Source organism: Erythrolamprus reginae, chromosome 3 (genome assembly GCF_031021105.1).
Source record: "Erythrolamprus reginae isolate rEryReg1 chromosome 3, rEryReg1.hap1, whole genome shotgun sequence".
NCBI lineage: Eukaryota > Metazoa > Chordata > Lepidosauria > Squamata > Dipsadidae > Erythrolamprus > Erythrolamprus reginae.
In genome coordinates this window covers 222413876-222438559 of record NC_091952.1, presented here as the reverse complement: position 1 = coordinate 222438559, position 24684 = coordinate 222413876, and the positions used below count along the sequence as shown (strand labels likewise).

At 39.3% G+C, this 24684-nt stretch overlaps 1 protein-coding gene across 2 annotated transcripts in view; it reads right to left on the bottom strand.

Annotated features, from left to right (window-relative positions):
* LRRCC1 (leucine rich repeat and coiled-coil centrosomal protein 1) overlaps positions 1 to 23593 on the bottom strand; it is a 30485-nt gene extending 6892 nt beyond the window's left edge. The window contains exons 1-15 of one of the 2 annotated variants that reach the window (XM_070747991.1): positions 23367 to 23593; positions 20375 to 20580; positions 17293 to 17358; positions 15237 to 15404; positions 14947 to 15113; positions 14647 to 14847; positions 14109 to 14293; positions 11833 to 12025; positions 11529 to 11677; positions 9870 to 10074; positions 8792 to 8931; positions 7194 to 7395; positions 6508 to 6693; positions 5203 to 5377; positions 2762 to 2925 (exon numbers count right to left, since the gene is read on the bottom strand). In XM_070747991.1, coding sequence (XP_070604092.1) covers positions 2762 to 2925; positions 5203 to 5377; positions 6508 to 6693; positions 7194 to 7395; positions 8792 to 8931; positions 9870 to 10074; positions 11529 to 11677; positions 11833 to 12025; positions 14109 to 14293; positions 14647 to 14847; positions 14947 to 15113; positions 15237 to 15404; positions 17293 to 17358; positions 20375 to 20580; positions 23367 to 23548 — 2589 coding nt within the window. In that variant the 5' untranslated portion in view covers positions 23549 to 23593. The remainder of the gene's footprint in view (positions 1 to 2761; positions 2926 to 5202; positions 5378 to 6507; positions 6694 to 7193; positions 7396 to 8791; positions 8932 to 9869; positions 10075 to 11528; positions 11678 to 11832; positions 12026 to 14108; positions 14294 to 14646; positions 14848 to 14946; positions 15114 to 15236; positions 15405 to 17292; positions 17359 to 20374; positions 20581 to 23366) is intronic. The other variant, XM_070747992.1, reaches the window with a different exon arrangement.
* Positions 23594 to 24684: the final 1091 nt, after the last annotated feature.

The following is a 24684-nucleotide window of genomic DNA, read 5'->3' as shown; positions in this document are numbered from 1 at the left end:
CTCAGATCTGTCATTGCTACCCCCCTGACTGATTTGTTTAACCAATCCCTGTTAACAGGAGATGTTCCTGAGGATTTGAGAATGGCCAGTGTTGTGCCTATCCACAGGAAGGGCAGTAAAGAAGAAGCTGGTAACTACAGGCCAGTTAGCTTGACATCAGTTGTAGTTAAAATGATGGAGACTCTACTCAAAAAGAGGATAAATCAGCACCTAAAAAACAATAACTTATTGGACCCAAATCAGCATGGTTTTACTGAAGGCAAATCATGTCAGACTAATCTCATTGATTTTTTTGACTATGTCACAAAGGTGTTGGATCAAGGTGGTGCCGTGGATATTGCCTATCTGGACTTCAGCAAAGCCTTTGATACGGTTCCACATAAAGAGCTGATAGATAAATTAGTGAAGATTGGACTTAATCCCTGGATAGTTCAGTGGATTTCAAGCTGGCTGAAGCATAGACATCAGAGAGTTATTGTTAATGGCGAGTATTCTGAGCAGAGACAGGTTACAAGCGGTGTGCCACAAGGGTCTGTTCTGGGTCCTATTCTTTTTAATATGTTTGTGAGTGACATAGGGGAAGGTCTGGTAGGGAAGGTTTGCCTATTTGCCGATGACTCTAAAGTGTGCAATAGGGTTGATATTCCTGGAGGGGTCTGTAATGTGGTAAATGATTTAGCTTTACTAGATAAATGGTCAAAGCAATGGAAACTGCAGTTTAATGTTTCCAAATGTAAAAGAATGCACTTGGGGAAAAGGAATCCTCAATCTGAGTATTGCATTGGCAGTTCTGTGTTAGCAAAAACTTCAGAAGAGAAGGATTTAGGGGTAGTGATTTCTGACAGTCTCAAAATGGGTGAGCAGTGTGGTCGGGCGGTAGGAAAGGCAAGTAGAATGCTTGGCTGCATAGCTAGAGGTATAACAAGCAGGAAGAGGGAGATTGTGATCCCCTTATGTAGAGCGCTGGTGAGACCACATTTGGAATACTGTGTTCAGTTCTGGAGACCTCACCCACAAAAAGATATTGACAAAATTGAACGGGTCCAAAGACGGGCTACAAGAATGGTGGAAGGTCTTAAGCATAAAACGTATCAGGAAAGACTTAATGAACTCAATCTGTATAGTCTGGAAGACAGAAGGAAAAGGGGGGACATGATCGAAACATTTAAATATGTTAAAGGGTTAAATAGGGTTCAGGAGGGAAGTGTTTTTAATAGGAAAGTGAACACAAGAACAAGGGGACACAATCTGAAGTTAGTTGGGGGAAAGATCAAAGGCAACATGAGAAAATATTATTTTACTGAAAGAGTAGTAGATCCTTGGAACAAACTTCCAGCAGACGTGGTTGGTAAATCCACAGTAACCGAATTTAAACATGCCTGGGATAAACATATATCCATTGTAAGATAAAATACAGGAAATAGTATAAGGGCAGACTAGATGGACCATGAGGTCTTTTTCTGCCGTCAGTCTTCTATGTTTCTATGTTTCTATGAAAAAAACCTGCACAGACTTAGGGCTTGGAAAGTATTCTTTGCAGAGAGTAACAATGAAAGAGCTTGCAAGCTGCTAAGAGCTGGGAACATCATTAGCACCTGATTAGGGCTGGAAAGAAACATTCTGAGTAAGTAAAGCAATGAAAAAAAACATGCACAGACTTAGGGCTTGGAAAGTATTCTTTGCAGAGAGTAACAATGAAAGAGTTTGCAAGATGCTAAGAGCTGGAAAAATCGTTAATTTTCCCAGCTTAGGGCTAGAAAGAGACTTATTCAGAGCAAGTAGAGCAATGAAAAAAATCCTGCAAAGACTTAGGGCTTGGAAAATATTCTTCTCAGAGAGAAACAATTAAAGAGCCTGCAAGTTAAGAGCTGGGAAGATCGTTAGCAGCTAGTTAGGGCTGAGGGGGGAAGCTACAGATGATAAACCGCACCTGAATTTTCAACCTCTTTTAGGGAGTAAAAATGTACATCTTATACTCTGAAAAACATGGTACTTTTTCTATTTAATACTTATCCTTGCCCTCAGCAAAACTATTTTTTAATCATGATTGATTGACTCCAAACATTATTTATAAAGACTTTTCTATTTAACAGCAATTATTTTATATTGCTGGCTGTTTCATCCAATGACTGGGCAGCTTTCATAATTAAAATAAAAATAAAATAAAAGCCAGTAAAACTAATTACCACAGTGAATTAAAACAATATAAAGTTGATATTGGTACCGAATTAGGAACGAAATTCAGCAGGTGCTGACAAGTTTCTGGAAATTTTGAGTAGTTGGGGGAGAACTGGCTGCCCCAGAGTGGGGTGGGAAAGGAGATTTTGCAGTATCCTTCCCCCGCCAAGCCCGCCAAGCTACGCCAATAGAACTTGTAAGGAAAAAAATTGAATTTCACCCCATCAAACCAAACTGTAAAAAAATGCTAGTATCTACACCAATTTCCCTCTGTAACAATGGACAATACAGAAGCAGAAAGATAGCAAATAAAAAAATAAAAACAGTATTTAATCAGTATTCAATCAAGTTATACCATTATGACAATTGAAGCTTTCCAATAAATCTCTGTTGTATCTATATACCTGTTTTAGAATTGTCAAGAGTTTACACAGTGCATTGATTGGTTTCATTTTGGATTAGCATGTTGTGACCCAACAGTGTCTTATTCAATAATCAATGCTTAAACTGAAATATAATCTATTCTAAACATAATATAATATAATCTATTCTATTATGACAGCTACAAAAAACACATCCTTACTTCTTTTAGCTTTCTAATTGTTTCTGTTTGATCTTCCACAATTTTAGATTTAATCTGCAAAGCATCATTGAGAGATCCATTTTGTTTTTTCAAAGCTTCAGTCTCACTAGTTAGAACTTCTATTTTGGCTTCCAATTTCCCCCGATCTTGAGCAAGAGAAGCTCCTGAGAAAAACAAAGACATCAATGCTTCTGGTGTAGCAAAACACTGGAAATATATAACAAAGGTCATGGAGGAAAGATGACTGCTGATCTATAGCTTGGTTTTAAGTACAGGATTCATCTATTAGAAAGGTTGTAGCCTGCTCTTCTGCTTTTACAAGTAATCAATCTCCTTATAAATGTAACCATAACTAGACTACAGGCCGGGAATATCTAGAAGCCTACATATATGCCTCATAACCTAACAGAAAACCAAAACGATTGAAGGCAAATACAGTGGTACCTCTACTTAAGAACTTAATTCGTTCTGTGACCAGGTTCTTAAGTAGAAACGTTAAGTAGAAGCAATTTTTTCCATAGGAATCAACGTAAAAGCAAATAATGTGTGCAAACCCATTAGGAAAGAAATAAAAACTCGGAATTTGGTGGGAGGAGGAGGAGGAGGAGGAAGAAGAGGACAGTCGCTGCCGAAGGAAGAAGGTGAGGTGAGGGGAATCAAAAAAATCCAAAACTTTGAGGCTTAAGGAAAAAAAAAAGAGGGACTCTGAGGTGGCAAGGAGGAGCACGCGCCTCCCATACACCCAGTGCAAGGCTGCCTCCCATACACTGCGCCAGAGAGAGAAACCCAGGGGGAATGGCAGGAAACTGGCCGGGCCTTCGTGCCGCTCTCAAATTTCCTGGGAAATTTTTACGGGCTTGGGTTCTTAAGTAGAAAGTTGATGCAAAAAAATCTTGAACATCCGGTTCTTATCTAGAAAAGTTCTTAAGTAGAACCGTTCTTAAGTAGAGGTACCAATGTATATGTGACCTGGGATAATGTTGCAGGATCCAATCTGAGTTGGTCACTGGAACCAGAGACTTAGTCTTCTTAATTTTCATATTAATGTTCTAGCCCATAATGGGTGCCGGCATGAGTGCATGATATTGCGGGCATACGCATACACTTTTCACACGCAACCAGAAAAAGGGTTGCCATCATTGCTCTAGCCCATCTTCAGGGAATCTCTCTCTAGGAAGAATGTGTGTGAGACACATTCTGATAGAGAGAAGTGGCCTGAAGATGGGCTCTAGCACAAGTCCAAAAATTCAGAAGATTAAACCTCTGACCCAGATTTGATTCTACAGAAAAATAAAAAATTAGCATTCCCATTTTTATTTGTGAAAATAGTAGATTTAATCAGGTAATTAGACTTCTCTGACTTTATGGGTTCAGGTCTAACTGACATGAACCCAAAAAGTCAGAGTTTTTCAGTCTAGTCAGAGTGGGTTCAAGTCTATCTAATCCTCCCCAGAATTATTAAAACAAAACAGCCACTTTCTTAGACATTGCAGTTGATGATATGATGGATCTCCTCCTGGAGTGGATGATAATTGTTGCTAGCATTATTTTCCCTAGTGTGTCAATGGCTAGGAAGCTGATTGCCATTGAGGTTGTTTACCTAATTTATTCTAAGCTGTTTTGGGATTTGAAGAAGAGCAAATGTTACTATTTATGCCAGGAGTGTCAAACTCATGACGTCATGTGGCACATAATGACTTTTCCCATTTCATTAAACCAGGTATGGAGGTAGCCAGCCTGTGACACATCCAGACTGCGGGCTGCAAGTTTGACAGCCCTGATTTATTCTAACCTATATTGGACAGATGCAAATACATCCAAGTCTTGTCAAAAGAACTATCCCGTATTTCAAATATTGGCCTGGAAAGCAGTATCCAGAGAATAATGGCATTTCTAAATGTTCCCTTTCTCAACCTCTTTAAACAACTTTAAGATGTATAGATTTCAACTCCCAGAATTCCTCGGACAATATGCTGGGGAGAGAATTCTGGGAGTTAAATGTCCACTCATCTTAAAATTGCTAAGGATGAGAAACCCTGCCTTAGAGATATTTAACAAAATAGAAGCCACTCGGTTTACAGTCTCCTGCTTCTGGTATAAAAGTTTATTTTAACTGTGTAGAGTACTGCAAACACAATAGCACAATAAAAATTATCCCTAAAATAGGTGTACATGCTGTACAACTGAGGTACACAACATGTATTTTGATGCCATATTCAAAGAAAAGCAGTTTACCAAGCAAGATTTTTGAGATGATTTTTCCCCTGGTAAATGTAAGGGGGAAATGTTGGCTTTTCTCTGCTTTGGTAATCTTTCAGGAAAGCAGGGATATGAAATCTTCTATGTATAGTTTTGTGGCTTTTACAGAGGATTAGGCACATAATGATAAGCTGGTTCACTTTAGCAGGGGATAGATAAAGAATAAAAGACTGAGTAGTTACCTTGTTGTGCCAGCTCTTCTCCCCATATTTTTCTTTCTGCTTTTAATCCATCAATTACAGACTCCTGAGCTGTCACTTGTGAAATAAGTTTTGACTTTTCCTGCTTAAGAAGCTCAAGTTGAATAGTCTTTTGCTGGTCTTCCTCTACCATATTTTCAAGAGTTTGTATCCGAGTCTTTACATAAAAGTAAAAAAGAAAAAATAGAAACCAACAACTTTAAATCAACTCTTGATATTCTAAAACATCTTCACATACATATCGCATCATATTTATAATCACTTGTTGCTGACAGTAGTAAGATCTCTAGTTGTGACTTCTAAGTGAACCTAATGTCACTGAAGGGGAACATTTATTGCATCCATTAACTGAATTTCTCTGGCTTTAATTGTAGAAGATTCAGAAAAGTAAGTAACCTGATGAAGCACTTAATCAAAGGCGATGAAGTGGTGAAAAGCTAAAGGATAAAAAGAAATCCGAAAGAATAAAAAACTTAAGATAGTTAACAGCCAAAGCATGGGCTACTATCTTCTATGTTAGAATTAAATTCCAGGAGCATTGTTTATTGCAGTTTACAATGAATATAGGATACTAGTTCAAGCAGAACCAGAAATCATGGTTCTGCAACTACTGAAAAAATGATAGCAAACTATATGTTTCCAATTTTAACCATTCAAACACGTCCTCCATGTAGGTCAAAGCTACTTTTTGCTGCCCATGTTGAAAAGTAAATCTTTCTCAAGTTTTAAAACATACACCATCACCTCACCCTACTCTATTTTTCTCTATCCAGGTAAAATTTTATTTTTATTAATAAGACATCTCTTCCAGAAACACACTCTTTACTTCTTTCATCTTCTGCACCTGCTTTCAATACAGAAACTTTACATGTTGTCTCTAACTATCTGTGCTTCATTCACAAGAATATGTTTTCTCATGAAAAAGCTTTTCATCACCAGTTTATTATCATCAATGATGAGAAATGGATTGATAAACCATGCAAGTTTTAATTTTTTGTGATTTACTCACTACATAGTAAGTGGTGTAAAAATTGTATTTTTATTACATGTGAATGACAATGGTAGGATTATGATTTTTTCTTAGTTATTTCAGATAAAACTGTATCTCCTTAAACTTGTAGGCATCACTACTTACTGATCATACAAAAAGCTTTCATTGCATGGTGCTGGATTCAAATGTAAAGTACAGCATCACAAAATGTTTTGTTATTGTTATTAAAGTGTTTCTGATTCATCACAAAATACAATGTATAGAACAATGTAACAGATATATCTAAAAAGCCATACTTTCAAGTTGTACACTATGTCTTGCTTTGCTTTGCTTAATCCTGTGATTTTATCTTTTTGTTCTTTCACCACAGATGTCAGCTCATGGATCAAACTAGCAGATTGCTTTTCCTTTTGCTGAGAGCGGAGAAGAACTTGTTTATGCTCTGCCAGCTCAGCAGTAAGTCTATCAAAGCCTTCTTTAACCTATTTTAGCAAGAAAACAAAATATTCAAATAAGGTGTTAAGCATTAATATTTTAATGATGACAGTCCAATTTAAAAATGCATTCACTATGCAATATTAATTTGCATCACGAAAGAACAATTCAGGGAGAAGGGTCGTGGCCAACATCGCAGTGGTACGGGTGTCTCCCGTGCTCTGCCAGGAATCCCGAATCCCAGCTGTTTGGAGACCTGGAACTGGATTGGTTCTAAGCATCTCTTAATCTTTTAGATAAAGGTTGTTTAGATAAACTGCAGATTTATTATGCCATTTTAACATCTGCACAATTGGTGATAATATTGGTGCTTATAAGTAGGGACCTTAGGTTTTGAGTTTTTAAATAAAACACAATTTTCAGAAATAGAATCACCGAGCTCAACCTTACCTGTTTTCAACGTAGTTAAGTCATTTCAGTATCTACCAAAATTGAAGAGCAAAATAATTCCTATGTTTTGTTTTCCCATATATTTTCCTCTTCTTACCTCTGAAAATCTTTTGGCTTCTATAGTTAAGGCTACACGGAACTCATCCTCTAGATCTTTATATTTCTGTTTTAATAGATGATGTTTTTCCTGTAATTCTTTAATATGGCCCTTATGTCTCTGTTCTTCTCTGGCTACTTCTTTTGACAGAGCTTCTTGAAATTCTGAGCCATTTAATCTTACTCTGGTTTCCAGTTCTTTTCTGGAACAATAAGACAAAATAGTAATGACACTTAGACTTAATGGCATATATATCACTTTATAGTGCTTTACAAACGCTATATAAGGTGTTTACAGAGTCAACCTATTGCCCCCAACAATTTGGATCCTCAGAAGGATGGAAGGCTGAGTCAACCTCAAGCCTGATAAGACTCAAACTTCCAAACTGCAGCAGCTGGCAGGCAGCAGAAGTAGCCTGCAGTACTGCACTCTACATTAAGATGAACAAAAATTGCTTCTCAAAAGCAAAATTCCATACTTCTAAGAAGCCCAAATTTAATGTGGAGGCACAAATTACAGTCTGGAATTTCATAAAAATTCCAATTGGATGGATTACAATTCCATTATAGGGCCACCATTTCTGCATAAGGACTTTCGGTCATCTTTCAAGCTTACATGCCAGCCTTTAAAACATATGTTTTTGGCTGGCATGATGGGAACTGAATTCTACAAAATATGTAGAACTAAAAAGAAAAAAAAAGTGTAAAAGCCAGACCAGTATAAAGCAAAAATATAATTAATCCAGTATTCACTCAATTCATTAGTTAATGGGAGAGTCAGTTTGGTCTAGTGCTCGAGGCACCCAGTTAGAAAGCAGATCATGAACTACAGTTCTTAGCCATAAAAGCCAACTGGGTGACTTTGGGCCTGCTCTCTTTCTCAGCCAAACCCACCTCATAGGGTTGTTGTGGGAAGAATAGGAATAGGAAGATGTGTTGGACATTTTCATCATTTTCAGTTATTTGCAAAAGCAATAAATGCAGGAAATAAAATAATTTGTAAATTGCCCAGAATTAGTTTTGGGGTGGTGGGATGCACAACAATTTAATAAGTAGGTAAGAAAGTAAAGTAAGATTTATTTTTTTTAAAGCACTGAATATATTGAGAAAAATGTCCCAGTTCTATCGTGTTAAAAATAATTATTGGTTGACATTTCTGGAGACATTCTGGTAGTTTCTCCCAAAGTCATCTGGAACCCCAAATTGTGTAGCTATTTTTTTAAAAGGTACAATATCCAAACAATAAAGTCTTTAGTGAAATTAAGGCAGTGTTATGCACAAAGTTCTATCCTAAAATGATTGTTGATTTTTCTGAGATGCTGATGATTTTTTAATTTAAATCCATATTGTATATAATTTTTTGATTATTGAGTTTTACAAAATTTGAGTTGGAACTGCAACATAATAATTCATTCTACAAAAGGTTTGTAGAAAGGTTAAACTGAACAGGATTTATTCAGTCAAGAAATCCGATATTTAAAACTTAAAAATTTTTAGCAACATTTTTTAAAATTAGGTATTTATTCAAAGTTTCAAAAACTTAAAATGAGCTGTTCCTCATATACACATATCTTTGCTGGATTATCAGGAAACATGTACCTGTGTTCCTGCTCTCTTAGCGTTAGGAGTTCATGGACTTGTTCCACCTTTTCTTTTTGTTGCTGAACAGATATTCGAAGTAACTGTACTTCTCTCTCAGATGCCGATGCTTTAAGTTCTGCAGTTTGAATTCTTTTCATCTGTGGTGTTTGAAATAACAGCAAGAGAAACAATCACAATGTCAAAGCTTGATAGCAGAAGCAGATATTCTTAAGCAGTAGCAAGTTTTCCCATAGTACGATTAACAAATGTTAGGGAATATTTTTAATTTTGCAAATTATTACTTGGTTTCAATATAAAGCACAATACACAAGCATTATACATTATTACAGGACCGTCTCCTGCTGCATACCTCCCAGAGACCAATAAGGCACAGGGTTGGCCTTCTCCGGGTCCCATCAACTAACAATATAGGTTGGCGGGACCATGGGGGAGGGCCTTCTCTGTGGCTACCCCAGCTCTTTGGAACCAACCAACCCCCCCACCCCCCCCACCCTGATGTCTGTACTGCTCTCACCCTACTGGCCTTTCGAAAGGCTGTGAAGACCTGGGTGCCATGAATTCAACCATCTTGTCATGGCCGAATTATGATTGATTTGCTATGTATGTTTGTTTTGACTGGACAGTTTTATTGGGTTTTATTATGGGATTTTATTGTTTTTTAGTATTTAATACTTGACTTTTTACTACTCTATTGTATTTTATATTGTTGTAAGCTGCCCTGATTCCCATGGGACCGGGTGGCATAGAAGTAAAAAAAAAATCATCAAATTAAATTAAACTCATGGCCAGCATAGAAGCAATAATTTAAAGTTTTTGGACTGAATTGGCAAAGCTATTTTGATCCAATATAAAACACACACACCATTGATTCTTATTATTCTGATGAGCTCATCTTAAAACATGCTCCAAAAATTCATTACATGTGATTCATTTGACCAAATTGAAGGAAGAACAGAGCTATTCTTTATATATAAAATAAAATTCTGGTCATATTAAGAAAAAAAAATTCAAAAAAAAAATGTTTAACTGCAATATTAAAACAATCTTTTGTTATATTCAGAAACAACAATTCTACCTCTGAGGCTTGCTGATATGCTTTTTGTGACTCCAGCTTGGAAACAGCTTCTTCTAAAGTCCAGAGGGCCTTTTGCTGATCCTCCCCTTTTTGTTTGGACCGCTCTAGCTCCTTACCAAGTTTTTCAGCTTCTTCTTTTAGCTGCTGAAAATCAATCTGTAGTTTCGTTTTTGCGTTTCTTTCTCTCAAAATCAGCTCCCTTAGCCTGAGAAACATACGTGGAGGGTTTATTTATTTACTTATCCATATCCCACTTCATTATTTTTAGAAATAACTCAAGGTGATGAACATAAGCAACACACTTTCCTCCTTCCCCACAATTTCATTATTTTACTTCCAACTGTTATTTAAATTTTCGACTGAGCAAGTGAAGAGATGTCAAAACAGTTATACTGGTCAAGGCATATCTGAACTGAGATGTTTCTTGATTAAATAAATACAGGAGAATCACAATCCATGGCCCACAGGCTACCTATGGCCCTGGACAGCTAGTAAAGTTTATTATTTACTTATTTAATTCTATTTCTATGCCACACAACTCCCCAGGGATTCAGGGCAGTTCCCCACAAGATAATAAAAAATATAAAATATAAAATTTGTTATTTATAGCAATAGCACTTAGTACTTTACAGCCCTCTCTAAGCAGAATCAGCAAATTGTCTCCAACAATCTTAGTCCTCATTTTACCGACCTTGGAAGGATGGAAGGCTGAGTCAACCTCAAGCCTGGTGATATATTTTATATGCGACCCCAGATAATTTTGTTCACTCAATGCAGCCAAGGCAAGCCAAAAGGTTAGACAATCATGATTTAGACATACATCTTCCTTCCTTGTATTTTGTTTAGCTTGACCATCCAAGTAGTTAGTATCCTCTAGATGTGTCAGAACTACAAGTCCCAGATTTCTCATACAAAAGGCCGTACTACTACTACTACTACTACTACTACTACTACTAACTTACAATACATCTATGCTGTCCAACTTCCAATGACTTTGGATAGCTCATAACAATCAAAACAAAGAAATTACAATAAAACTAATAAAAGGAAACATAAAGAAAAAGATAGCAGGAATGACAGATTGGATGGAAACAAAGATCTGAGTGAAGAGCCATAGCTTCATAATTCTTTAAAACAATATCAGAGCATGGCCCATGCTCTCCAGATCTCTATTCTCTCCAGATTTCTGAGAGAATCTCATTCCAGAGGCCAGGCATTACTAGTGTAAGGGAATTCCAGGGTCCTGATAGATTTAAACATAGATTTAAACAAAGACACCAGGAGTATATCGTATCAATCCTGAAAAATCAAATTGGCCAGGAAGTTACTTTCAAATCAAGTAAATCATTGAAATTCTTATCTATGGCTCAGGATTAACTCGTTCTGTCATTTCTAAGCCAGTTTCTTACCTAGGTAATATCCATCAAATTCACTGAAAGAAATACCAAAAGAAATGTTACTTCAGAATTTAGAAAGCCTGTAATCTGAAAGATACAGTAAGCTCAACAAAATTTGCTATTCTATATGTGCCCAGAAGAACTGATCATATTTTACTGCTCTCAAGAGCTTAAGAATGTAAGAATGAACGAATACTTTTCATGTGAATTGCAACTGCACATTGTCAACTTAAAAGAAATTATATAGTATACTAATACTCACCTATCTGTAGTGTAAACAGCTACGCTTTGAATATCCTTTTCTTCTTTGGCCTGGCTCTGTAGCTGCTTAATGCTTTCACTCAGTTTCTTTTCGGCTTGTTCAGCTTTCCATCGCTTCTCTCTCTCCTGATCTAGTTCTTGAATTAGTGCCTAAAGAAGAAAATGTCTTTTTCTGAAACAAACTAGTAGTGAATCGAAAGTCCCTTGCTTCTATTACAACAAAAGCTATCCCAAATTTATTTTAAAATTTATATCAATACTACACAGCAAAAATGAAAATCTCTCAGAATAATAAATATATCTACCCTGTAAGTGAATTCTTCTTGAATACCAGTATCCACATTTTGTTTTCTCATTTGACTTTTCGGCCCACCCAGTTTTTTAACTGTTTCCCCCACTATTTTCAAACTTGTAATTTCTGAAGCTGGGCTTGAACTTTCTTGCTCTTTGATGTGGGATTCTTGAAATTTAGGCTTGATGAAATCTTTCTCTTGTTCTCTAAAGGGAAACAAAAATTGAATTTGCATACTGGAATGGATAAAAGCCTGGCAGAATATCAAATGAGTATCATTTAAAGGGCCCCAAAGTAATTAGAAGAGAATTAAAACTATAAAACTATGCCACGGACAATAATCCTTTCTAGAGTTTGTAGAAATATACCTCTGGACTAGTTTTTTAGGCAGTACAGTGTTCCCTCGATTTCCGTGGGGGATGCGTTCCGAGGCCGCCCGCGAAAGTCGAATTTCCATGAAGTAGAGATGCAGAAGTAAATACAGTGATCCCCCGCTCGTTGCGAGGGTTCCGTTCCAGGACCCCCCGCAACGAGCGAGTTTTCGCGAAGTAGCGCTGCAGAAGTAAAAACACCATCTGCGCATGTGCAGATGGTGTTTTTAACTTCCGCAGCGCTAGCGAGGAGCCGAAGATTGGGGGCGGCGCGGCTGTTTTAAAACGTCGCCGCCGACATGGGGGGCTCGCTAGCACCCCCCCGAACCCCCAAGCCGGGTTTGGGGGGGTGCTAGCAAGCCCCCCATGTCGGCGGGGATGTTTTAAAACACCCGCGCGGCTTTCCAATGAGTCCCGAAGACAAACGCGGAAGTTTGACTTTTGTCTTCGGGACTCATTGGAAAGCCAAGCCGGCAGCAATGTCGCTGCCGCTGCAGCCAACGCGCGCTACGATCTTCCGGGCGAGCCAGGCTCAGTGACGGAAGGCAGCCGCTTGGCCCGGGATGCTGGGCCGAGAGGAGCCGGGCTTGATCCGCTGAGCCTGGCTGGCCCGGAAGATCGTAGCGCGCGTTGGCTGCAGCGGCGAGGGAAGCCAAGCCGGCAGCAATGTCGCTGCCGCTGCAGCCAACACGCGCTACGATCTTCCGGGCGAGCCAGGCTCAGTGACGGAAGGCAGCCGCTTGGCCCGGGATGCTGGGCCGAAAGGAGCCGGGCTTGAAGATCGCAGCGCGCGTTGGCTGCGGTGGCGAGGGCTTGCGATGGAGGGTGGAGGAAGCGGCCATGGGAGGGCGAGCTGCCTCAGGGAGGAGGATCGGGCGGGACCAGGTGGGGGCTGGAATTTCTCTGCTGGGAAGAAGCGGCGATGGATCATCCGTCTACCTCTGTCGGCTGCTCCGGGCCAGGGCGAAGGGCGGGCGAGCGGCGAAGGGCGAGCGGGTGCTGGGGAGGGCTTCTCGCCCTCCCGCCAGCAAGAGGGGGAGCGAACGGCGTGGGCGGGCGAAGGGCGGGCGAGCGGCAGCGAGGAGTTTGCGTGGGCGGTGGGGAAACTCCTCGCTGATGCCAGCAAGAGGGGGAAGACCCAGGGAAGCCGCCCAGCAGCTGATCTGCCGGGCGCCATCTACGCATGCGTGCCCATAGAAAAAAAGGGCACGCATGCGTAGATGGTGTTTTGACTTCCGGGTTGAAAAATCGCAAATTACCCTGTTCGCAATGGTCGGGGACGCAATAACCGGGGGATCACTGTACACCATTTTTGGCTATGGACAGCATCACAAGCCATCCCTTAGCACTTTAAACCCTTAAATTACCATTTCCCATTCCCTTAACAACCGTTTACTCACCATTATTACTGGTACTCGCCATTGAATAAGACACTTAGTGATCCTGATATTTATAAACATAATTATTTATTAACAATAATTATTTTTTTTTGTTATTTATTTGCAAAAATTATTAGTTTGGCGATGACATATGACGTCATCGGGTGGGAAAAACCGTGGTATAGGGGGGGAAACCGCGAAGTATTTTTTAATTAATATTTTTTGAAAAACCGTGGTATAGGCTATTCGCGAAGTTCGAACCTGCGAAAATCGAGGGAACACTGTACATAAAACAAATCTAACATTTTAGATTCATTTTCAACAGTTACATTTGAGTTTTAACTTTGTTATCCAAATAAGAAGAGAAAATAGACATTACTTATAGAAAGGATCAAATATGAATTCGTTCACTGTTAAGCTTCATCATTAATTAGTCTTATTTTCATGAAAACCAGATTACATTCAATTCTGCAGATTGTTTATCTTCATGAAAGAGTAACAGACTAGAAAGCACTGATAAATGAATTAAGATACCATACCTGGCTGACAGTTTGCCCTTTTGAGAACGGAGCTTGCTTGATAAAGTGCTTTTCCGATAATTAGTCAACTTGCCCCGTTTAGTACCTTTTCTATTCTCTTTTCCACTTTCGCTACCACTCTCTGAAGTAAAATCTGTTTCTTTTTTGGCTTTCAGGGTCACATTAGCTTTTGAAGAATTAGTAACCTGAAAATAAAACAAATATTAGGAATACTTATCTGGTCTGTTCACTTTTGCTATTGTTTTCTCCGCTAATCCGGAAAAGATAATTATGTTGTTAGAAATTAAAAACACATTGAAAAACAAACGCTAAGTGTTCCATTATCAAAGTAACAACCCAAAGAGCTAAGAATATTATTCAGACAAGTACAATCAACACCAGACAAGGAAATAACTATCTATACAACATCTTTCAACAAAATGGGCACCATGCAATGAGCTGCATATATTGTCTTCTATTGGAATAATATGATGCAAATGAAAATATACCCACAAATATTTATCAAGCTAAACTAAAAAAAAACTTTAAAAGTTACTACCTTTTGTAGGAGGTGAGATATCTGTTCTTCTAGTTTTTTTATCCTTGAGTCATTATCAAATTTATTTTTTTCTGGCTCAGAAGACGATATTATTTCAGTGGAAGAGCTAGTGGTAGTCCAAGGTAATATCTTTGTCCTCTGGCGAAATTGGGCTAATACTTGATCAATATGTGGTGTTATTATTGGCAAATTAGCATAAGTCTATTAAAAAGAAATTAAAAATTCTAAGTCGTACAAAAAGAAGTTCAAAATAACTTTAAAGACTTCAAATAAAAGCAAAAATATTTTAATTTATAGCACCTCTTCTTCATCTGTATAACTGGATGAAACTAAACAGCTTAAGAGATCTTCCAAGCACTTCAAATCAGATGAGTTTGGTTCCATTAAGTTAATCAGTTCACCAAATATATTCTTCCCATCCAAAATGGTCAGCTGAGGTAAAGCCTGAAGGAGAATCTCTCTGTAGCCTTCAGATAATAAAATAAATTACTTTATAACTGCATTGTGAAAAGCCTCCAAATGCTTTTCCAAATTAGTTTCATTTGCACTAGATTTTATCCTATCCACGCGAACAATTGCAGCTCTTTTACCTATTTTGGCACACACGGGGTTACTTTTTCCATTCTTCTCCAAAGTAAGATTAGTCAAGTATTGCAGGCCACTAAGGCACTGAAGTAAATGGTTAACATTATTCACACAGTTGCTGTGAAGTTCAATTTGATTAATTTTATAGTTGGGTCCTCGAAGATGTAGAAGTCCTGTAAAAAATACTAGTCAATAATAAATGTTGAAACATCAAAAATCATTTAAGCACAGTTTAATTAAAATAGGAAAAAAGTTTCCCTTGTTTTGTAAAGTATTCCCATTTTATGTATTTATTAGCTCCACAAAACAATTATGATTGCAAAGTAAATGTTGGAAGTGATGTGCTGGTGCCTGGAGGCTGTTGGGACCTGGATGGGTGTCAACAAACTCAAACCAGACAAGACGGAGTGGCTGTGGATCTTGCCTCCCAAGGACAATTCCATCTGTCCGTCCATTACCCTGGGGGGAGAATCATTGAACCCCTCAGAGAGGGTTCGCAACTTGGGCGTCCTCCTCGATCCACAGCTCACATTAGAGAAACATCTTTCAGCTGTGGCGAGGGGGGCGTTCTCCCAGGTTCCCCTGGTGCACCAGTTGCGACCCTATTTGGACCGGGAGTCACTGCTCAGAGTCACTCATGCCCTCATCACCTCGAGGTTCGATTTCTGCAACACTCTCTACATGGGGCTACCTTTGAAAAGTGTTCAGAAACTTCAGATCGTGCAGAATGCAGCTGCGAGAGCAATCATGGGCTTTCCCAAATATGCCCATGTTACACCAACACTCCGCAATCTGCATTGGTTGCTGATCAGTTTCCGGTCACAATTCAAAGTGTTGGTTATGTCCTATAAAGCCCTTCATGGCACCAGACCAGATTATCTCAGGGACCGCCTTCTGCTGCACGAATCCCAGCGACCAGTTAGGTCCCACAGAGTGGGTCTTCTCCGGGTCCCGTCAACTAAACAATGCTGCTTGGCGGGACCCAGGGGAAGAGCCTTCTCTGTGGCGGCCCCGGCCCTCTGGAACCAACTCCCCCCCAGAAATTAGAATTGCCCCCACCCTCCTTGCCTTTCGTAGGCTACTTAAAAGCCACCTCTGCCGCCAGGCATGGGGGAATTGAGATACTCTTTCCCCCTAGGCGTTTACAATTTTATGCATGGTATGTCTGTATGTATGTTTGGTTTTTATATTAATGGGTTTTTAATCGTTTTTAGTATTTATTATTGTGCGCTGTCTTATTATTGTTGTTAGTCGCACCGAGTCTCCGGAGAGGGGCGGCATACAAATCCAATAAATGAATGAATGAATGAATGAATGAATGAATGAATAAATAATCAATAAATCAATCCAAGAAATGGAGGAGAGAGACTAATTCAAGATGGGGACTCGTTTAGGCACCAAGAATGACAATTTGCCAATGCATTATGAGATCATCACAGATCGGGCTCCATTTGGATTTGCAGCCAATGTAACAGTATATGAGAATGACTTTGGGACAGGAAGAGTCACAGCCAAGACAAGTCAGATAAGAGGCAGCTTATCTGACTTGTAGATGTAGATGACAAGCAACCTAATTCTTAGGCTGTAAAGGCAATGGGGTGAGAAATGTCCTCTCAGGCTTACAAGATTCTGTTAATGTCACTGTACAATAAAGCAGAGCTAGTACATCAGGGTGTGTTTCTTGCCTGCAATACCTTGTAAAGCTGATAGCTGCAGACACAAGAACATATTAAGCTAGTCCTGCTGATAAACTGCCTTCTTCTCTAAAAATTTTAACGACCTCCAAAACTGCAATGCCACAAACACATTCAGGGATGTCAACATCCCTGGGCTCAAAATTGTGTCTGTATCAGGGTAATCCTAATCCTACTCTTTTAAAATTATGCACCAAATACATTGCACGCACATAACAAGAGGTAATACTTTTATCAACTGGTTATACCCATCATTTTGAAGCCTATGACTGTCACTGTGTTAGGCTCTGCACATATGGATTTCCAGATAGGTTCTTTAAAGTCACTAATGCTTGGGTTTGAATAGATTGAGTTGAAAATCTCTTACCTGAAAGGTCATCTATACGGTTGTAAGATAAATTCAGTTTAGTTAAATTATATAGATTTTCCAGCCCTATAGAAGAGACAATTAAAAAAAAAAAGCAACTATATAAGCAAACAATCAGAAGTGAGTCTCACACATATCTCAGTCTGAAATACTTATTTTTAAGACTCCTAGCCATTCTGTGAGCATTCTGCCACCACCTCCAATTAGTCAGCATTCTGTGCTAAACCTTAAGGAGCTACAGTGGTACCTCTACCTACAAACGTCTCTACTTACAAACTTTTCTAGATAAGAACTGGGTGTTCAAGAATTTTTTTTGCTTCTTCTCAAGAACCATTTTCCACATACAAACCCGAGCCTCTGAAACTGTAACCAGAAAAGGCAGGGAAAAGCCTCAAAGGGGCCTCTTTAGGAATCTCCTGGGAGGAAACAGAGCCGGAAAAGGCAGGGAAAAGCCTCCATGGGGCCTCTTTAGGAATCTCCTGGGAGGAAACAGGGCTGGAAAAGGCAGGGAGAAGCCTCCGTGGGGCTTCTCTAGGAATCTCCTGGGAGAAAACAGGGCCTCCACCCTCCCTGTGGTTTCCCCAATCACAAGCATTATTTGCTTTTACATTGATTCCTATGGGGAAAATTGCTTTTTCTTACAAACTTTTCTACTTAAGAACCTGGTCACGGAATGAATTAAGTTTGTAAGTAGAGGTACCACTGTATTGTTCTGACAGCTTTATCTTTTCTGTTTTATATATCCTTTACAAACCCTGGCTAAGCATGCTGCCTCCTTCTTCATTTATAAGTTGATTGTAAGTTAACATTAGGATAATTACCAAGGACCATTAATTTAGGCTACCCTTGGTAGCCAAGCCAAAGGTTATGATTTATTTATTTTTATTTATTTATTTATTAGATTTGTATGCCGCCCCTCTGCGTAGACTCGGGGCGGCTCACAACAATAACAAAAACAATGTAAAAAACAAATCTAATAATTTTAAAAACACTAAAAAACCCATTATTAAGAGCAAACACACACACAAACATTCCCTGAACTCTTCATCTCTTTTATTCCTGATCGGAGTGTATATGTTTAATTGTGAACCTCATCATAGGCATTTTAGTCTTCTGATTCACTTATAATTGGTTTGGCGTTAGGTTGCCAAAGAATTCAAAACATACTGAAAATCTTGGGGGTTGGAGAGAAAGGGAAGGAGGGAAACAGAACTGTATGTAGTATAAATACAGTTTCCTTGTAGCAGCAGTATACTTCTGATATCATTGCTAAGTCACAGCTTACTACACGTCTAATATGGAGTACCTTTATCTCACCAATCACAACAAGGAGTGTTGTATATTTTTATACATATTTAAACAGCTGCTCATCTCACGGATTTGTGACTCTGGGCAACTTACAATGAAAATGTATTGCTAAACCATTACTGTCAAGTAGGCACAGGTCATTAAAAATGCTAAATCTCTACAGGCATCCTTTTAATGAGTCAAGTGTACAAAAGTGCTATAAATCTCCAACATTCAAGAACTATAATTAAAGGGATGAAAGGGAAAGGGAATATGATAGGTCTTAAGAGCCATTTCTATTTCAGCCTCCATTATTAAATTATGTGGCAGAATGATTTAGGTAAGTAAATATATTTCAACATACAGTGATACCTCGTCTTACAAACCCCTCGTCATACAAACTTTTCGAGACACAAACCCGGAGTTTAAGATTTTTTTCTCTCTTCTTCCAAACTATTTTCACCTTACAAACCCAAGCCGCCACCACTGGGATGCCCCGCCTCCAGACTTCTGTCCTGAGGTGGGGTTTCGAGGACTTCCATGTTTTTGCGATGCTGCAATTTTGCTGAGGCTCCCCTCGATGGGAAACCCCACCTCTGGTCTTCCGTTGCCAGTGAAACACCGGGTTTTGCGCTGCTGGGATTCCCCTACTGGGATTCCCTGCAGCACCACAAAAACACGGAAGTCCTGAGGTGGGGTCTCCCATGGAGGGGAGCCTCAGGGGAATACCAGCAGGGCAAAAAGGGTGGTAAAAGGGGTGAGTTATGGGGTTGCTTGCATTAATCGCTTTTCCATTGATTCCATCTTACAAACTTTTCTCCTTACAAGCCTCGTCCCGGAACCAATTAAGTTCGTAAGACGAGGTATCACTGTATTCAGAATATTCTGTGGTTGACCCTCCTGGGTGTCTATGGAAAAGCAGAAAGTTATCATTTCTCTAGTTTCAGAAATATAAATTCCAGCTACTACTGTAAAAATGATTTTCCTAATAAATAAATATGGACTTCAGTTCTCTAGCCAATATGCTAAGGCAATTCATTCTGTGAGGTAAAATAAACACACCTTCAAAACCTTGGTCTAGACATTCCCCTTGAAGAAGCTCTGGGAAGATGGAATCTGCACTATTAAGCCTTGAATCATGGGAAGCTATTCAGAACAGTATGAGACACCACTGGTATCAGCGAAGAAATCAACAAAAATCCTTTAGCAAGGTTTCTCTATCCTAGAAATTCTTAATCTTTTTCTGCTGTGAACCCCTTTGAGAGTGTGGTGAAACCTATGGACCTTATTTAGAAAAATGTCATTTCAATGCAACGTAAACCAATTATGCTCAAGTATGGTTAGCAAAATGTTTAAAAAGTAACAATTATAGAAATATCGATGTTTTTTTATTAATTAGTTAAATTTATAAAAATAATATCTTTTCTAAGGTATAATTTTAGATGAGTTTTATTAAAGTGAAAACTTTTTTGCAATCTGGAGATCATAAATCAGGTTGTTGCTGACGTACGTTGCTGAATTAAAAAGTGAATAGAGTTGCAATTGTTCCCCCATCCACATACAGATTCCCTGAAATTTATTTACAGACCACAGACCCACTCTGCACAGAGCTTCCCAATCATAGTCACTTCGAGATATGTGAACTTCCTAGAATTGCCTATCCCAAGGCAATTTTAGGCCTTAAGGTAACACATTGGTAGTTGCCAAGGTTGAGAAATATTGCTTTCTAGCTTCCTCCCATAAATGGAAGGAAACCTATATTAATATAACATCAAGCCTTGATCTAAAGACTGACCTTCAACTTTTGTTATCAAGTTGCAAGCTAAATTTAAGGAACGCAGGTTTGCAAGGCAACTTAGCCCTTCAATCCAATGTATACGATTTGACGAGAGATCTAGATGTTGTAAGTTCAACAGGTGATCAAGGCTTTCAATTCTGGAGATCAGGTTACAATGCAAGTTGAGTGTGTGAAGCTCTGAACTTAAAGGCAGCTCGTCTAAACTACAAATGAAGAACATATGACAAAACATTGGTTTTAACAACAAGTAGAAACTTTGAAACACATGTAATCCTTGACTTACAAAAGTTCATTTAGTGACCCATCAGTTACAATGACACTGGAAAAAATGACTTATGACAGTTTTTCACACTTACAACTGTTGCAGCATCCCCATGATCAAAATTCAGATGCTTGCCAACTTACTCATATTTATGATGGTTGCAGTATCTCAGAATCATGCGATCGTCTTTGGCAACCTTCTGACAAAGTCAATGGGGAAGCCAGATTTACTTGTTAATCACATTACTAACTTAATAGCGCACTGATTCACAACAACTGGGGCAACAAAAGGTCAGAATAGAGGGACAAACAGTTAAGTTGCAATTGACAACTATCTTGCTTAGCAACAGAAATTTAGGGTTCAATTGGGCTTGGAAGGTTGAGAGTTCAATTCTAGGCGGCAGCAGATTTTTCTTTTTAAGGTGAAAAAAAATCATATTTGATGCAAATTCTGTGCAGTGTGAGGAAGGACATCCAACCAGGGCTCTATCCAGTCGCTGTGACTCTACCCCAAATTAGGGATTATAGGTTCATAAAAAGGGGAGTTTTGTGGTCATAAGTCAAGGATTACTTATAACAAGTAACAAGTATTCAAGTCCATGAAAACCCACACTGTATACAAGGTGCATCAGTATTTTCATGACTCTCTGGATAATAATTTTAATAGTAAAAATACAGTAATACCTCATGATACGAACTTAATTGGTGCAAGAGGGAGGTTCGTAAGACGAAAGGTTCGTAAGACGAAACATTGTTTCCCATAGGAAACAATGTAAAGTCAATTAATCCGTGCAACCAAAAAACCCCCCGCAAAAAAACGGCTTTTGGCGACTGTTGGGAAGCCGCGCGGCTGTTTTAAAATGTGACAGCCGACCTGGTTCGGGATTTGTGGGGGTGCTGGGAAGCCCCCCAGGCCGGCTGCGACCTTTTAAAACAGCCGCGCGGCTTCCCAGCTGTCCCCCGAAGCCGAACGCCAAAGCCGAACTTCTGCGTTCGGCTTCGGGAGACAGCTGGGAAGCCGCGCGGCTGTTTTAAAAGGTCGCAGCCGGCCTGGGGGGCTTCCCAGCACCCCCCCGAACCGAACCCGGGGTTCAGAAAAATTTTGCCTCTTCTTACCAACTTTGTTCGAGTTACGAACCGGCGTTCGGGAGGCTTCTGGGAAGCCCCGCCACCCGGCTGTCACCTTTTAAAACAGCCGCGCGGCTTCCCAGCAGTCTCCGAACGCCGGTTCGTAACTCGAAAAAAGTTCCTAAGAAGAGGCAAAATTTTTCTGAACCCCGGGTTCGTATCACGAGTTGTTCGTAAGACGAGGGGTTCGTATCTTGAGGTATCACTGTACTTAATTGTGCAAAGTCAAACTTCTTGGTGCAGTCATCTAATCTTATTCTAGTGCTTGGAGGAAAAGCCAGGTGTTCAAACATTACAGAGGATTAGTAAGGCTGAATGTTCCATAGGACTACCCTGGAAAAGGCATGCTTCCTAACTCCTATCAAATAGCAAAATTTAAGGGAAGGGACAAGGAGCACACCCACCCTAGCTGACCCAATAGGATGAGTAGCTGTTCTTAGAGAAGGGAGGTCCTGCAGGTAACCTGTCCTTGTCTCATACATTGTCTTTCCTTTCTCTCACTTATCATATATATATATTTCTTTCATATATCCTCTCCTCTAAGTTCACTTTACCCTTATATATATTACTACATGTCTATTTTTCTTCCTATGTATTTGTGTATTGGACAAATAAATAAATAAATAAATAAATATTGCATCCTGGACCAATTGAAGTTTTTAGACAGTCTTCAAGGGTAGACCCATGTAGATAGACTGCATTGCAGTCATCCAAATTAATATTTAACACGTATTCATGAATAAAATATATCATGACTTGCAGCTGTTGATAATTTTTTTTCTGCACCACCAAAGTGAAGAAATCTAATTCTACCATGGTTGACCTTATGGTGGCAATCTGTAAATTAAATTATACATTACAGAAAGACTTTGTTGTTGTCCCACCGGATAGCCTCAACTTATTTGCCATCTTCTTCCACATAAAAAGACCTCACATTCCACGGATCACCCCTTATCAATTTATTCAAATAATTTATGTATTTATTTTATTTGTTTCGTCAAATATGTATTGGTGGTATACAAAGAAATAAAAATATTGCACTGATGTAATGCAACTTTTTATAGTAAGATGGAGAGGAACAATTTTTATTTAGACTTTTAAAAATGGACAATGTTGCATAAAATTAATAGAAATTTTAAGATGAGGAGAGATAACAGCCTCCATTGAGTAATAAGAAAAGTTTATATATGATTGATTTTAAGCATTGTTGTTGGGTTTATAACTATATAGTTTTATTTTATGGAGAAAATAATTATATATATACCCCCCCAAAAAGACATAACAATATTTATATACAGGATATTGGTAAGACAGACTAAATAAAATGTAAATATTTTAAATAATATTTAAGACAAAATAGCATTTGGCTCAACAATTCAGGCTTATAGTCTCTCAGGTTTATTTTAAAATAGGCAGAGGATCGAGGGGGGGAAATCCCCAATGGTGAAGCTGTGCCCCAAATGTACCCCAGCACTTCTACATGACACCCAAGGAAAGACAAGGGGCTAAGTGTGCAAAAATTGATGCAACCTCATAGCAGCAGCAGTCGGGATTTGGGAAAAAAGAACTTAAAGGCTTCCTCTCCCTTGCAGCCTCTCACCTCTTGATGCCTTTATCCATGAGGCTGAGCTCCCCGGGAGTCGCGCAGACCTCCGCCATGCCGCCGCCTCCGCTTAGCGACCTTCTCCCTAGCCCTGAACCGCGGCGATTGCCGCCCTCCGCTTTGAACCCCGCCCACCCGGCCCTCCTCGCTGTGACTGCGCCAACGGCACCGCTGAGCATGACGGGAGGAGGGAGGTTGGGCTGTTGCCGCTTCACCTTCCCAGCGGCTGCGAAATGGAGGCGCTGCGGTTGCGAGATAGACGCGGACGGTCGGGGGGGAGGGGGGCGTGCCCACCCCTCTCTACTCCAGGAACGGAAGAGAGAGAAAAAACCGGCTAAAAAAGTTCAGCAAGTGATTTGCACTTGTGGACGCGTGACACGAAAAGAGTTAAAAGTTATGAGCAAGGGACCGCCTGCCGGTCTTCTCATTCCACAGCTGTACCTGCGACCACGTCTCACGTACTTGACTGTGTAAATATTACAAATTAAAAACCCGGTCAGGCAAAGCAATTCCAGATATCCAGACCATTATAGAGTCACTAACTTGGTTTTGGAAAATTCGAGTTTTACGTTTCTAGAGGCATAAAACCCGAAATTGTCGGTGATTGGCTATTTTTATTGAGGTGGGGGAGAGGGAGGTAAGAGCACTAAGGAGATTTTATATACTGTACAGTCATTTTCAAATTTCAGTTTCCTCCAGTATATATATATATATACACTCAAATAACATCCTATATCTGAATGAACGGAATATTCTCATTGAATACTTTGTTCTGTACAATCCCAAAATCCTCAACCTTACATTATCTACAATAGACCTCTCCCCTTTTCTAAGAGGTGTCTACCGTCCCTGTCCTAATGTCTTTATCTTTTCTATCTCTATACTTACGTTAAACATACTACAATACTATATTTGTATGACAAATAAGTGTAAATAAATAAACAAATAAATAAATGAAACAAGCATGTGAAATTGATTGTCAATCAGTATTGCTTCCTAAGTGGACAGTTTGATTTCACAAAAGTTTGATTTACTTGGAGTTATATTGTGTTGTTTAAGTGTTCTTATTTTTTTGAGCAGTGTATATATGTGTGTGTGTGTGTATGTATGTATGTTTTCATAGATTTTCACGGGTAGAGGTATGAAGGTCTTGGCATATTCGGGTTTCTTCCTGTGTAAGTTTCAGAGATTTCTGGTGACGTTTCAACGTCCCACTCGTCATCTTCAGGTTGGTGCTTTTGTCCTTGTGCTAGGGCGAGCACAAGAGCAAAAGCAGCAGCCTGAAGATGACGAGTGGGACCTCATCGAAACATCG